Below are 14,207 nucleotides of genomic sequence, written 5' to 3' on the forward strand. Positions count from 1 at the left end.
GAAATTTCTGTGAATTACTTTGGATCAACAATTGCTCTATTTTCAAGTAGTTGGTACCAAGTGCCACATGGGCGGCACTCGGGCTAACAACTAGGCAGAAAAGCACTCAGCCAGTAAGGAGGGCACTGGGGGTGACCCAAGGCCACCCACCTTTGTCCTAGTTTGGCACAGACACTGTTGAGGAAACCCTGACCGCCCACACCTGTCTTGCCTTTGCAGACTGCAAAGTCACATCAGCAGCCAAACAACACCCTAGACCTAAGGGCTGACTTGTCCCTACAAAGCAGTTTCCCTTTTCTTCCTTTCCCCCTTTCTCTCTTTCTTTTTCAGAGTCAGGATCTTGCTCTGTCGCCCAGGCTGGATCACAGTGGTGCAATCATAGCTCACTGCAACCTTGAACTCCTGGGCCCAGGCGATCCTCCAGCCTCAGCCTCCTGAGTAGGTGTGACTTCAGGCGCATGTCACCACGCCAGACCCACAGAGCGGTTCTGACCAGAACCATCAAACCCACAGACATCGTCAGCCTGTTCTCATGCATGGCACTGTGTGAGAGGAGACTGATTCCTCTGACCCTCTCTGCATCAAGCCCACGAGGCTCAGGCAATCGACTTTGCAGAAAAGTGTCGTGAGGCAGAACAACACATTTGGACTCAGACCAACAGCCTGGGAAGCTCCAGCTCTCACCCTTTTCCAGCTATGGGCAAAGCACTTACTTCAATCGCCTCATGTATAAAATGAGAACAATAGGTCGGGTGCGGTGGCTCACGCCTGTAACCCCAGCACTTTGGGAGGCCAAGATGGGTGGATCACGAGGTCAGGAGTTCAAGACCAGCCTGGCCAACATGGTGAAACCCTGTCTCTACTGAAGATACAAAAAATTGGGCAGGCATGGTGGCACGTGCCTGTAATCCCAGCTACTTGGGAGGCTGAGGCAGGAGAATTGCTTGAACTGGGAGGCAGAGGTTGCAGTGAGCCGATACAGTCGGTCCTCATCTCCACAGGTTCCACATTTGCAGATTCAACCAGCCAAGGATCGAAAATACTCAGAAAAAAATAAAAAATAACACAATGATAAAAAGTAGTATAAAAAACAAAACTATGTTATATCTATATATAGCATTTACGTTGTATCAGGTATTATAAGTAAACTAGATATCATTTAAACCACACAGAAAGATATGTCTACAAAATATGGCACCACTTTAATCCAGGACTGGAGCATCTGCAGACTTTGCTATGCAAAGGGGATTCTGGAAGCAACGCCAACCCCCAGATACTGACGGATGGCTGTCATGTCATGAGGTGTTCCCACAATGCCCACTGCGTGGCATGCAACTAACAATGTTGTTACTTAATCTGGCACCCAGGGCCACCCCTACTGGAGGGATCCTTGCACCCTGAGGGGAAGGGGGAGGCCGTGTGGGGGGGCCCACGCTTACCTTTGACCCCGATCTGGCGATAGTCCCCAGGTTGGACACCAGCTCTTCCTGTGTCATCCCGATACCAGTATCCTGAGGAGAGAGACACGCTAAGCGCCAAGCCCCCAGCACCTGGGGAATAGGTGCACCAGCAGCCCCAGGGACTCAAATGGTGTCAATGACATTGGCCAGACAGGGCCCAGCCAGGTAGCACTAGATGCTCATCAGAAAAGACTAATTCTAGGGGCCAAGCACAGTGGCTCATGCCTGTAATCCCAGCATTTGGGAGGCCAAGGCAAGTGGATCACTTGAGTCCAGGAGTTCAAGATCAGCCTAGCCAACATGGTAAAACCCCATCTCTACTTAAAAAAAAACATTTAGTCAGGCATGATGGCGAGCACCTGTGGTCTCGCCTGCTCAGAGGCTGAGGCAGGAGAATCACTTGAACCCAGTGAACCCAGGAGGCAGAGACTGCAGTGAACTGAGATTGTGCCACTGCACTCCAGCCTGGGTGACAGAACGAGACTCCAACTCAAAAAAACGAAAAAGCCAGGCGCGGTGGCTCAAGCCTGTAATCCCAGCACTTTGGGAGGCCGAGACGGGCGGATCACGAGGTCAGGAGATCAGGACCATCCTGGCTAATACGGTGAAACCCCGTCTCTACTAAAAAATACAAAAAAACTAGCCGGGCGAGGTGGCCGGCGCCTGTAGTCCCAGCTACTCGGGAGGCTGAGGCAGGAGAATGGCGTAAACCCAGGAGACGGAGCTTGCAGTGAGCTGAGATCCGGCCACTGCACTCCAGCCCAGGCGACAGAGTGAGACTCCGTCTCAAAAAAAAAACAAAACAAAAACAAAAACAAAAACAAAAAACAAAAAAAGAAAAGAAAAGAAAAACAGAAAAGACTAATTCTAGTCATAGCAGCCCGGCCTCACCAGAGAAAACAGGAAGGGACAGCAGAAAGTTGCTTTGTTTGTTAAAAACCATCCTGAAAAGAAAATATGATGCCAGCAATTAGGAGGAAAGCACAGCTCTCCCGTCATCAAGATGTATCCCCCCGCCTTCTCCCTGGCTGCAGCTCTGGGGAACAGCGCTCCCCTCCTCTGGTGGCTCTCTCAATCCAGCAGAATGATCTGATTGAGGAGACCGCGCGGCTCTGTGCACGGCCCCCACACCCACCCTACCACCATGGGACAGCGGGCACGGATGCCTCTCCTGCAGGAAGGTGCAGCCCTCGCGTGGGAGCCTCGATCTGGCTTATCCTGTTGCAGCTGCTCTGGTCTGAGTGCCGATGTCACCCAAATCCATATGTTAAGACCTAACTCCCAAGGGGATAGCTCTGGGAGTGGGGCCTTGGGGAGGTGATCAAGTTATAAGGGCTCCACTCTCATGAATGGGAGTAGGGCCCTTAGAAAACAAGGTTGAGGGAGCTTGTCTGTCCCTTCCACCTTCTGTGTGAAGATGCAAGAGGCACTGCCTGAGACAAAGGGCCCTCGCCAGACACCCACTCTGCTGGCCCCTTGCTCTTGGACCTCCCAGCCACTAGAACTGTGAGCAATACGGTTCTGTTGTTTATAAATTGCACAGTCTAAGGTATTCTGCTATAGCAGCCTGAATCACAACACAGACCAATGCGCCGGTGAATACACAAGGCCTTACTGACCGTGGCCTCCTCCTTCCTCAAAGCCCGGTCAGACTCCCATCTGGAGTTCCTCGCTCAACATGCCCATAACACAGCCACAGCCCCAGCTTGCCCTGCTACGATGTGCAGACCACCTTAAATAAAAGAGCTCGCTCCAAGCCTCCACATGAATTGGGACAAAGGCCCTCAGAAGCAGTTTTCTGAACTTCCTTCTAGGAAGTTCCTTTCTAAAGGCTTCCTCTCCAGGACAGCCCGCAGGGGCCATGGGAGCCCACTAGCACCGGGCAGCAGTGCTGTCTCCATTGGCACAGCGGGGGTGGTCAGTGCTACTCAGCAAATAATCCACAGCAAGCAGCAGGCCGGGGAGACTGGCCAGCTGTCAGCCTTCCCATTGTAGGCAGCACAGGCAGAATGGATGCCAAAACCACATCACCACCAGTTACTGCAGTGCACGTGTGCATATTCCATGGGCCCCAGCAGCCAACAACAAACATGGCATCAAGACGCTTCTGGGCAATTATTTCTGAGGTGCTGGTATGAAGAGTCCAAAATCCAGCCTGATTCATTTATTGTAGATCATGTAATAATTATGAATAAAAAACTACTAAAAATTAATATCTAGTTGACATCAGTCATTAAATATAATCTTCATTTAAGTGTTTACTTTAATACATCAGAAACTTAAATAGAGTCCTTAAGGGAAAGGTCAATGTTAGACCAAGGTAAAGGAGAAAATGCAAATAGCAACTCCTATTTTCAATTTATTTTTATTTTTTCCCAAACTGATATGCACTGCAATCCCAACCTAAATCCTTACAGGTTTTGTAGAAAATGACAAGCTGATTCTAAAATGTATATGGAAATACAAAGAACCTAGAATATTTTCAAAATATTTTGAAGAACAAAGTTAGAGAATTTAAAATACTTAATTTTAAGACTTCCTATAAAGCTACAATAATTAAGACAGTGTGATGTGGGCATTTAAGGATCAACACACAGATCAAAGAACCAAACAGAGCACAGGAACAGCACTGCACACAGAGTATATTACTTGATTTTTAACAAAGATTCCAAGGTAATTCAATGGGGGATGATACATCTATTAACAGACAGTACTGAAACAACTGTACACTCATAAACAAAACATAAACCTCAACCCCTACCTCACACCATACACAAAAATTAACTTGAAATGGATCAAAGATCTAAATGTGAGAGCTAAAGTTATAAAACCGCTAGAAGAAAACATAGGGCTGGACACAACAGGTCACATCTATTATCCCAGCACTGTGGAAGGTCAAAGTGGGAAAATCACTTGAACCCAGGTATTCGAGACCAGCCTGGCCCACAAAGCAAGACCCTGTGCCTACAAAAAAAAAAAAAAAATTTCTTGCTCTGTCATGCAGGCTGGAGTGCTGGAGTGCAGTGGTATGATCTCTGCTCACTGCAACTTCTGCCTCCCAAGTTCAAGCAATTCTCCTGCCTCAGCCTCCCGAGTAGCTGGGACTACAGGCACACGCTGCCAGGCCCAGCTAATTTCTTTTGTATTTTTAGCAGAGACCATGTTGCCCAGGCTGGTCTTGAACTCGTAAGTTCAGGCAATCTGCCCGCCACGGCCTCCCAAAGTGCTAGGATTAGAGGCGTGGGCCACCACACTCAGCCAAAAAAATAATTTTTTTAAAGTTAGCTGGGCATGGTGGCATGTGCCTGTGGCCCTACCTACAGGAGGCTGAGGTGGTAGATCACTTGAGCCCAGGAGGTCAAGGCTGCAGCGAACCCTGATAGCACCACTGTACCCCAACCTGGAGACAGAGGAAGATCCTAACTCTAAACAAACAAAAAACCTTCTAGGTCAGGCTGGGCACGGTGGCTTATGCCTATAATCCCAGCACTTTGGGAGGCCAAGACGGGCAGATCACCCGAGGCCGGGAGTTTAAGACCAGTCTGACCAACATAGAGAAACCCCGTCTCTACTAAAAATACAAAATTAGCCAGGCATGGTGGTGCATGCCTGTAATCCCAGCTACTCAAGAGGCTGAAGGCAAGAGAATCGCTTGAACTCGGGAGGCAGAGGTTGCAGTGAGCTGAGATCACGCCATTGCACTCTTGCCTGGGCAACCAGAGCAAAACCCTGTCCCCCCAAAAAAATCAAACAAAAAAAGTCCTCCAGGTCATCAAAAACAAGGAGTCTGAGAAACTGTCACAGCCAAGAGGAGCCTAAGGGGACAGGACAACTAAATGTCATGTGGGATGCTGGGAGAGAAAAAGGACATGAGGTAAAAACTAAGGAAATCTGAGCAGATTTACATTAAGAATAATATATCCATACCGGTTGATTAACTGTAACCAATCTAATATACTAACGTAAGATTTCTTTTTTTTTTTTTGAGAGACGAGGTTTACTCTTGCTGCCCAGGCTAGAGTGCAATGGCACAATCTCAGCTCACCACAACCTCCACCTCCCAGGTTCAAGCAATTGTCCTGCCTCAGCCTCCTGAGCAGCTGGGATTACAGGTGCGCACCACCACACATGGCTAATTTTTGTATTTTTAGTAGAGACAGGGTTTCACCATGTTGGCCAGGCTGGTCTTGAACTCCCGACCTCAGGTGATCCGCCTGCCCTGGCCTCTCAAAGCACTGAGATTACAGGTATGAGCCGCTGCGCCCAGCCATAAGATTTCAATCATAAGGGAGGCTGGTGTTGGAGTAGATGGCAACGCTGTACCATCTTTAAAATTTTTCTGAAAATTTAAATCTGTTCTAAAATATTTACCAAAAAAAAAAAATACAGATTTTTCAGATGTCGACAGAAATCATCTGTTGCCAGGCGACCCGCACGATGTGATTTTAAAAGGAAATGGTGAGACCGGGGGCAGTGGCTCATGCCTGTAATCCTAGCACTTTGGGAGGCCGAGACAGGCGGACCACTTGGGGTCAGGAGTTCAAGACCAGCATGACCAGCATGGTGAAACCCCATCTCTACTAAACATGCAAAAATTAGCTGGGTGTGGTGGCATGTGCCTGTAAACCCAGCTACTTGGGAGGTTAAGGTGGGAGAAACACTTGAACCTGGGAGGCTGAGGCTGCAGTGAGGTGAGATCATACCACTGCACTCCAGTCTGGGCAATAAAGTGAGACTCTGTCTCAAAAAACTAAAAATAAAAAGGAATTTGTGAGGGTTTACAACAGGCATATACATAAAATATTTGACAACAAAAGAAAAACACGATTCTGCCACTGGAAAGATACTGTTGTAAGATTCTTACATCGACGTCTTAAATATTAATTCAAGCTAGATAATGATAAATTAAGGCTTCATATTTTATTCCCTAAAAAATCCCCTAAAAATAACAAAAAGCAATGTAGCTATCAGTAGAAGAGACAGAATGGCATGATATCTCTGAGACCCCAAAAGAACTCTTCCTTTCCTAAAACTTTAGGTAAGAATAACGTATCGATATTACTTAATTGTAATAAATGGGCCAGGTACGGTGGCTCATTCCTGTAATCTAACACTTGGGAGGCCAACGCGGGCAGATCACTTGAGGGCAGGAGTTCACCCAGCCTGGCCAACATGGGGAAACCCCATCTCTACTAAAAATACAAAAATTAGTTGGGCATCGTGGCACACGTCTGTAATCCCAGCTACTCAGGAGGCTGAGGCACGAGAGTTGCTCGAACCTGGGAGGCAGAGGTTGCAGTGAGCTGAGATCACACCACTGCACTCCAGCCTGGGTGACACAGCAACACTCTGTCTCCAAAAATAAATAAATAAATAAATAAATAAATAAATAAATAAATAAATAAATGGACCATGCTCACATCAGGTGTTGAGAATAGAAAAACTGGGTGCCAAAGGATATAATGGAACTCTAAATTGCCTGCTCAAATTTTCTGTAAATCTAGAACTGTTCTTTCAGAAAAAAGAAGACAAAAGACAAAACCAAAAATCATTCTTGTAACATAAATAGTCTTGGTACCAGGAAGTACTGGCACATAGGACAGTTCCCTCTGCTGAAGACCACGAATCACATCCCCATGACCCCTGGCCCCAGCACATCCATTTTCTTTTTTTTTTTTTTTTTGAGACGGAGTCTAGTTCTGTTGCCCAGGCTGGAGTGCAGTGGCCGGATCTCAGCTCACTGCAAACTCCACCTCCCGGGTTTACGCCATTCTCCTGCCTCAGCCTCCCGACTGGCTGGGACTACAGGCGCCCGCCACCTTGCCTGGCTAGTTTTTTGTATTTTTTTTTTTAGTAGAGACGGAGTTTCACTGGGTTAGCCAGGATGGTCTCGATCTCCTGACCTCGTGATCCGCCCGTCCCGGCCTCCCAAAGTGCTGGGATTACAGGCTTGAGCCACCGCGCCCGGCCAGCACATGCATTTTCAATCACCTGCAAGGAACCTCTGTGCTGAAAACAGGAGGGAAGTGCAGGGCGCCCCAGCAGCACATCCCAGCCCTGTGCCCCAGCCCTGCCCACAGAGCCCATTCCACAGCCAGGCCAGCTCAACGAAGGCAGGGAGAGAAGAAACCACTCCCCACCCAATCCTTATGACCAAGGGCCATGACAAACAGCTGGCACATACCACAGGGCTCAGTCTGGATTCTCTAAACCCAAGAGGGAGTACATAAAGCCGACACCTCACAAAAGCCCCTCTTTCAATTACAACAGCTGTCCCTTCACAAGTCCATTCACTCACACGTGCCTGCATTCATTCATCTGACAAGACCTTCAGAGCAAGCGAGCACCCCCAAAGGGGATACTCAGAACCCACCGAGGCCTGTCTGTCCACCTTTCCACAGAGAGAGACACCCCCCTCCATGATGCTGTGACCCTGGGACGACAGGTCCTAAGGCAGCTGTCTTGGGATGCAATGTCTCTCAGGGCGCCCATCTGACCCTCTTTGGCCTAACTTTTCAGTCTTAAAATTTCCACGAGGCTAGAGCAGCAGTCACAGCACTGCTTCATCTGCATTTTGAGGGGAAAACACAGTTAAAAATATGAAAAGAGTACATTAAAAATAACATATGTTTAGATATGTTAATAACTGCATACACCAAAACCCTGTGTGGCCATATGCTAAAATGTTACCAGTAGTTGTCACTGGATGACGGGGGGATTTCGAATTTTCTTCTTTTCTGCTTATACCTGCTTTTCCAAAATTTTCTACAATGAATGAGTGCTACTGTAACAATAAAGTATAGTCAGAGTTATCCTGGTGGTACGGATGGCCAGTACATCCCTGGGACCCCAGAGACATCACTAGAAGGCAGGTGCTGTCCCTGCTGCATGGCTGGGCCCACCCACATGCCTGCACACTGAGGGAGGTACCTGGATGGTGATGGTTCCTTTCTCGGCATCAGTCTGCAAGTGAATCTCCATTTCTGGCAGTGCTTGGCCGTCAGACACCAGTTTGTGACGCAGTTTTTCCAAGGCATCGCTGGCATTGGAGATCAGCTCCCGTATAAACACCTACAGGAATAGAAACGGGAGGCACAGACAATGAAGGACACTCATCCTGCAGGGTCTATCTGGTCAGCTGCACTTCCAATAACTGTTAAAAGGTAGAGGAGAACAGTCACAGAATATTCAGTTCTCAAAGCATAAACAGGTTCTGCTTTAGTCAAAGGCAGTTCCTCTGGGCCGGTCACAAAGTGACTAAAGGTGCTAACTTCTACTGATCTTTCCCTTCAGGATTTGTTTAGACAGTCTCGCTCTGTCACCCAGGCTGGAGGCTGCAAACACAGCTTATTGCAGCCTCAACCTCCTGGACCCAAGCAATCCTTCCACCCCAGCCTCCTAAGTAGCTGGGACCACAGGCACGCACCACCACACCCAGCTAATTGTTTTAAAATGTGTATAGACACAGGGTCTTGTTATGTTGCCCAGGCTGGTCTTGATCTCCTAGGCTCAAGTGATCTTTGTGCCTCGGCCTCCCAAAGTGTTGGGATTATAGGCGGGAGCCACGGTGCCTGGCCCTTTTCAGGATTTTTAATCAAGCCTGAAGTTATATGTCTACCTGTTAATTAAAACTTTAAGAAGAGCCCTCTGGCTGGGTGCAGTGGCTCATGCTTGTAATCCCGGCACTTTGGGAGGCTGAAGCGGGCAGATTACTTCAGGTCAGGAGCTCAAGACCAGCGTGGCCAACATGGTAAAACCCTGTATCTACTAAAAATATAAAAATTAGCTGGGAGTGATGGAACACGCCTGTAATCCCAGCTACTCAGGAGGCTGAGGCAGGAGAATCGCTTGAACCCATTAGGCGGAGGTTGCAGTGAGCCAAGATAGCACCACTGCATTCCAGCCTGGGCGACAGAGAGACTCTGTCTCAAAAAAACAAACAAAAGAGCCCTGCGAGGAACAATTTCTTTCCCAACTCCTGCACAAGGATGACGGCAAATCACTCAAACATCCATTTCTCCTTGATACGGTCTGGCCGTGTCCCCACCCAAATCGCACCTTGAATTGTACTCCCATAATTCCCGCGTGTGGTGGGAAGGATTCGGTGGGAGGTAAGTGAATCATGGGAGCCGCTTCCCCGGTACTGTTCTCGGGGTAGTAAGTCTCACGAGATCTGACAGTTTTATTTGGGGTTTCTGCTTTGCATCTTGCTCATTCTCTCTTTGCCTGCTGCCATCCATGTAAGACGGGACTTGCTCCTCGTTGCCTTCCACCATGACTGTGAGGCTTCCCCAGCCACATGGAGGTGTAAGTCCAATTAAACCTCCTTCTTTCATAAATTGCCCAGTCTTAGGCATGCCTTTATCAGCAGTGTGGAAACGGACGAATACACTCCTACTCCACAAAAACAGGTTCTCTGGCTTCATCTTATCTAGTGAGGACCACCAAACACCAGGTCTACCACACCCCGAGAAACACAGGCCGCAGGGCCCAGCTGTCCCTCAGGAGCTGAAAAGTACCCTGACCTCAAACAGACCTTCCCTTTGAAGTCAGTGAAAGAGGCCAGGGGCAGTGGCTCACACCTGTGATCTCCGCACTGTCGGATCACTTCAGCCCAGGAGTTCAAGACCAGCCTGGGCAACATGGCAAAGCCCCGTCTCTACAAAAAATACAAATATCAGTCAGGCATGGTGGCGCGCCTGTAGTCCCAGCTACTTGGGAGGCTGAGGAGGAAGGATGGCTTGAGCCCAGGAGGCGGAGCCCAGTGAGCTGAGATCATACCACTGCACTCCAGCCTGGGCGTCAGAGCCAGATCCTTTTCCAAAAAAATAAAAAACACAACAAATAAAAATAGAAAAAATAAGTCCGCAAGAGCAAGAGCTCAGGAAGCAGCGGCTGATCTGAGCGGAAGCTGGAGGTCGCTGGGAGGCAGGAACGCAGCACTCATTAGTACAAAACCTGGAAACAGCTCCTGGAAGCCCCTCTGAGCTTCGAAATTTGGTGCTTTACCTTTCTTCCAGATTCTCCTTTGCCTTCCAGCAATACTCAGCATGTCAACGATGGTGGCCTTCATTTTTCTCTTTTTCCTTGTCCTGTCAGCCCAAATGAGTTTTGTGGGTTTTTTTTAATAGAGACGGGGTCTGACCACATTGCCGAGGCTGGTCTCAAACTCCTGGACTCATGCAATCCTCCTACCTTGGCCTCCTAAAGTACTAGGACTACAGGTGTGAGCCACCGCACCCGGAGCCAGATGCGTTTTAATTTCCTCAGTAACTCCTCCCTGCTCCATACACACAGGACTGGGGAATCTTCTTCCTCTGGCAGCCAAAGCCCCCAAGACCTGCAGGTAGTCACACTGGGCAAAGTGGCCTCAGAGCACATCCAAAGCTCCACAGAAATGGATTTCAGCAGAGCTGCATGCTAGGATTTGGGGGACTTTTTTCTTTTCTGGAGAGAGGGTCTCACTCTGTTGTGCAGGTCAGTGTAGTAACACGATCATGGCTCACTGCAACCCCAGAGTCTGCCAGGCTCAAGTCATCCTCCCACCCCAGCCTCCTGAGTAGCTGTGACCACAGGTCAGTGCCCCTATAGCTGGCTAATTTTTAAAATTTTTTGTAGAGAAGGAGTCTTGCTGTATTGCCCAGGCTGGTCTCAAACTCCTGGGCTCAAATGATCCTCTCGCTTCAGCCTCCCAAAGCACTGAGGTTCCAGGCGTGAGCCACCACACCAGGCCTGTATTTGGGGAACTTATAAAATTATTGGCAAAATTCAATTAATTCCCAGAGTTGATCCAGTCCAAAGAACCATCTGGATACACTTACAAAACCAAAACAGATTCTGGTAAAACTCCTCTCGCTAGTAGCTTAAGATGGGGACCTGTTCAAAGTTTAATGCTTTCTCACAGCTAATATATTATCTGGCAATTCTCCAGAATGGCATAAAAACAGCTTTGTGAAAAGAAACTTTGCTAGCATCGGGCAGATTAGCAGGGAACGCACCTCTTTTTCTGAGTACAGGGACCGGGCAACGACATCCAAAAGCTTCTTTGTCTCAGCCTGGAACTCATGTTTGGAAACAGAACCTAGTAATGAAACACAGACACAACCAATAAAGTTTAATTTCTATTTTTGTGCAAGAATATGCTACGTCACATTCCAAAGAATGTTTAAGTTTATGAGTTTTAAACATTTTTTTCGTTTTTGAGATGGAGTCTCACTCTGTCACCCAGGCTGGAGTGCAGTGGTGCGATCTTGGCTCACTGCAAGCTCTGCCTCCCGGGTTCACGCCATTCTCCTGCCTCAGCCTTCCGTGTAGCTGGGACTACAGGTGCCCGCCACCATGCCCGGCTAATTTTTTGTATTTTTAGTAGAGACGGGGTTTCACCGTGTTAGCCAGGATTGTCTCGATCTCCAGACCTCGTGATCCGCCCGCCTCAGCCTCCCAAACATTTAAGATCGTGAACAAAAAGAAAGAAGTAGACAGAAACAGTCTGGCTGGGTGCCATGGCTCATGCCTGTAATCCCAGCACTTTGGGAGGCCAAGGCAGGAGAATCACTTGAGCCCAGGAGTTCAAGACCAGCCTAGGCAACATGGCAGGACCCCGCCATCTCTACAAAAACTACACAAAGTAGCTGAGCATGATGGCGCACACTTACGGTCCCAGTCTCATGGGTCTGACGTGGGAGGATCACTTGAGCCAGGGAGGTCGAAGCTGCAGTGAGCCATGACTGCACCACAGCACTCGGCCCGGGTGACAGAGAAAGACCCTGTCTCAAAACAAAATGAAATAAAAAGTCTCTCAGAAAGGAGGTCTCAGGGCAGGACAAATCAGGCTCCCATCTGCACCAAAAGAACACAGGGGAAACAAATCCTCCCACTGCCGAGGCCAGAGAGGCCTCGGGCTACGTCGAGGGACTGCTGAGCCTGGCTTCCCGATGTGCACGGTCACGAGAACTGGGCTACCTCTAAGAACCAGATTATACGTTCTTTCCTTTTTTTTTTTTAGAGGCAGGATCTGGCTCTGTTGCCCAGGCTGCTATGCAGAGGCATGATCATGCTCACTGCAGCCTCAACTTCCTGGGCTCAAGTGATTCTCCTGCCTCAGCCTCTCAAGTAGGTAGAACCAGTGGTGTGTGCTACCATGCCTGGCTAACTTTTTAATTTTTCTTGTAGAGAAAGGGTCTGTGTGGCCCAGGTTGGTCTTGACCTCTTGGCCTCAAGCAATCCTCCTGCCTCGGCCTCCCAAAGTGCTGGGATTACAAGTATGAGCCACAGTGCCCGGCCTATATTCTTCAAATAAGAGGTTTCCAAATTAATTATTTAGCAATCAAAATAAGAAAACCTCACTTCTCTTTTTAACTTCAAAGACTCTACTCTTGTCGACCCTTTTAAAAGCCAGAAATGGAGCCACTTCAGGACTGGCTCCAAAGACCGCTTTTTTATATTTCAGAGGGAATGAAAAGTCAGCTCCGGAATTCGCTCCTGCGCAGGCTGGGCCAATGCTGAGTTTCCCCTCCCGCTTCCATGATTATTAGCAGATGTGCCATGAATCACCACTCAGGGGAGGTGCTGGTCGGCAAACTCACGGGTGGCCACCAGAGGGGGCAAGACACACCCGACACTGGCAGAAGTCCCTCGCTGGGACAGAAATGGAGGGCGCAGCACTCCCTACAGCCAAGACCTTCTGATTTCAGACCCGCGGCGGTGGCTCTGCCAATCACTGCCTCCATCCTGAAAATGCCCCTTTATGCACAGCAGTGAACCGAGAAGCCCTCCCAGACCACAGTGCGAGCCCAGGCTACCCTGCACGCTCTCCGTGCTGCTGATGATCGAGTGCAGGGGCTCCTCCTTGTCCTCGGCGGTCTGCGTGCTCAACAGCCGTCCTGCCTGGAAGCTCCAGGCCGGGTTTCGCCTGGGGCCCAACTGGGCTGTGGTCCTCCGAGGACACAGAATTGGTTTTCCTGAAAAGACAAATATGCAGAAAGAACGAGAATTAGGAAGACACAAGAAACAATATGGTAATTCGTCCCATCGAGGGTGTCTAGCAAAAGCTAGTGTAGACACCTCTAAGTCAGGTTGTTGCTGAAAGAGATATCCACAGGACCAAACGCCACAGTGTCAGGGTGTGGTTTTGGCAAGGAGCCCTCACACACGTCGTCAGCTTAAGATACTGGGTCTTCTCAGAACCACCGAAGCGAAACTGGAGCGGGTGGGCTGCTGCCTTCTTTTGAGAAGGGGTCTCGCTCTGTCACTGCAATCACAGCTCATTGCAGCCTCAACCTCCCGGGTTCAAGAGATGCCCCTGCCTTCGCCTCACGAGTAGCTGGGACCACAGGCATAGACCATCACGCCTCCATAATTTTTAAAAAGTTTTTTGTAGAAATGGGGTTTTGCTATGTTGCCAAGACTAGTCTCGAACTCCTAGGCTCAAACGATCCTCCTGCCTTGGTCTTACAAAGAGTTGGGATGACAGGCATGAGCCACTGCGCCCAGCTGGCAGGTGCCTGCTGACAGCACTTCCCACATTCACTCATAGGTGAGACCTCCCATCAACCCGCAAATTCAAACCTGCCTCGATCCTCGCAGCCCCCACAGAACCCGCAAACTCAAACCTGCCTCGATCCTCGCAGCCCCCGCAAACTCAAACCTGTCTGGATCCTCGCAGCCCCCGCAGAACCCGCAAACTTAAACCTGCCTCGATTCTCGCAGCCCCCGCAGAACCCGCAAACTCAAACCTGCCTCGATCCT

At 49.1% G+C, this 14,207-nt stretch overlaps 1 protein-coding gene across 1 annotated transcript in view; it reads right to left on the reverse strand.

Moving 5' to 3' along the window:
- The window catches only part of TRAP1 (TNF receptor associated protein 1), a 70,473-nt gene that overhangs the window by 22,905 nt on the left and 33,361 nt on the right, over window positions 1-14,207 (reverse strand). Inside the window, exons 2-5 of the mRNA XM_023225698.1 lie at window positions 13,262-13,420; window positions 11,459-11,541; window positions 8,391-8,531; window positions 1,440-1,511 (exon numbers count right to left, since the gene is read on the reverse strand). Coding sequence (XP_023081466.1) covers window positions 1,440-1,511; window positions 8,391-8,531; window positions 11,459-11,541; window positions 13,262-13,420 — 455 coding nt within the window. The remainder of the gene's footprint in view (window positions 1-1,439; window positions 1,512-8,390; window positions 8,532-11,458; window positions 11,542-13,261; window positions 13,421-14,207) is intronic.

The sequence above is a fragment of the Piliocolobus tephrosceles genome, chromosome 17, assembly GCF_002776525.5.
Source record: "Piliocolobus tephrosceles isolate RC106 chromosome 17, ASM277652v3, whole genome shotgun sequence".
Classification (NCBI taxonomy): domain Eukaryota; kingdom Metazoa; phylum Chordata; class Mammalia; order Primates; family Cercopithecidae; genus Piliocolobus; species Piliocolobus tephrosceles.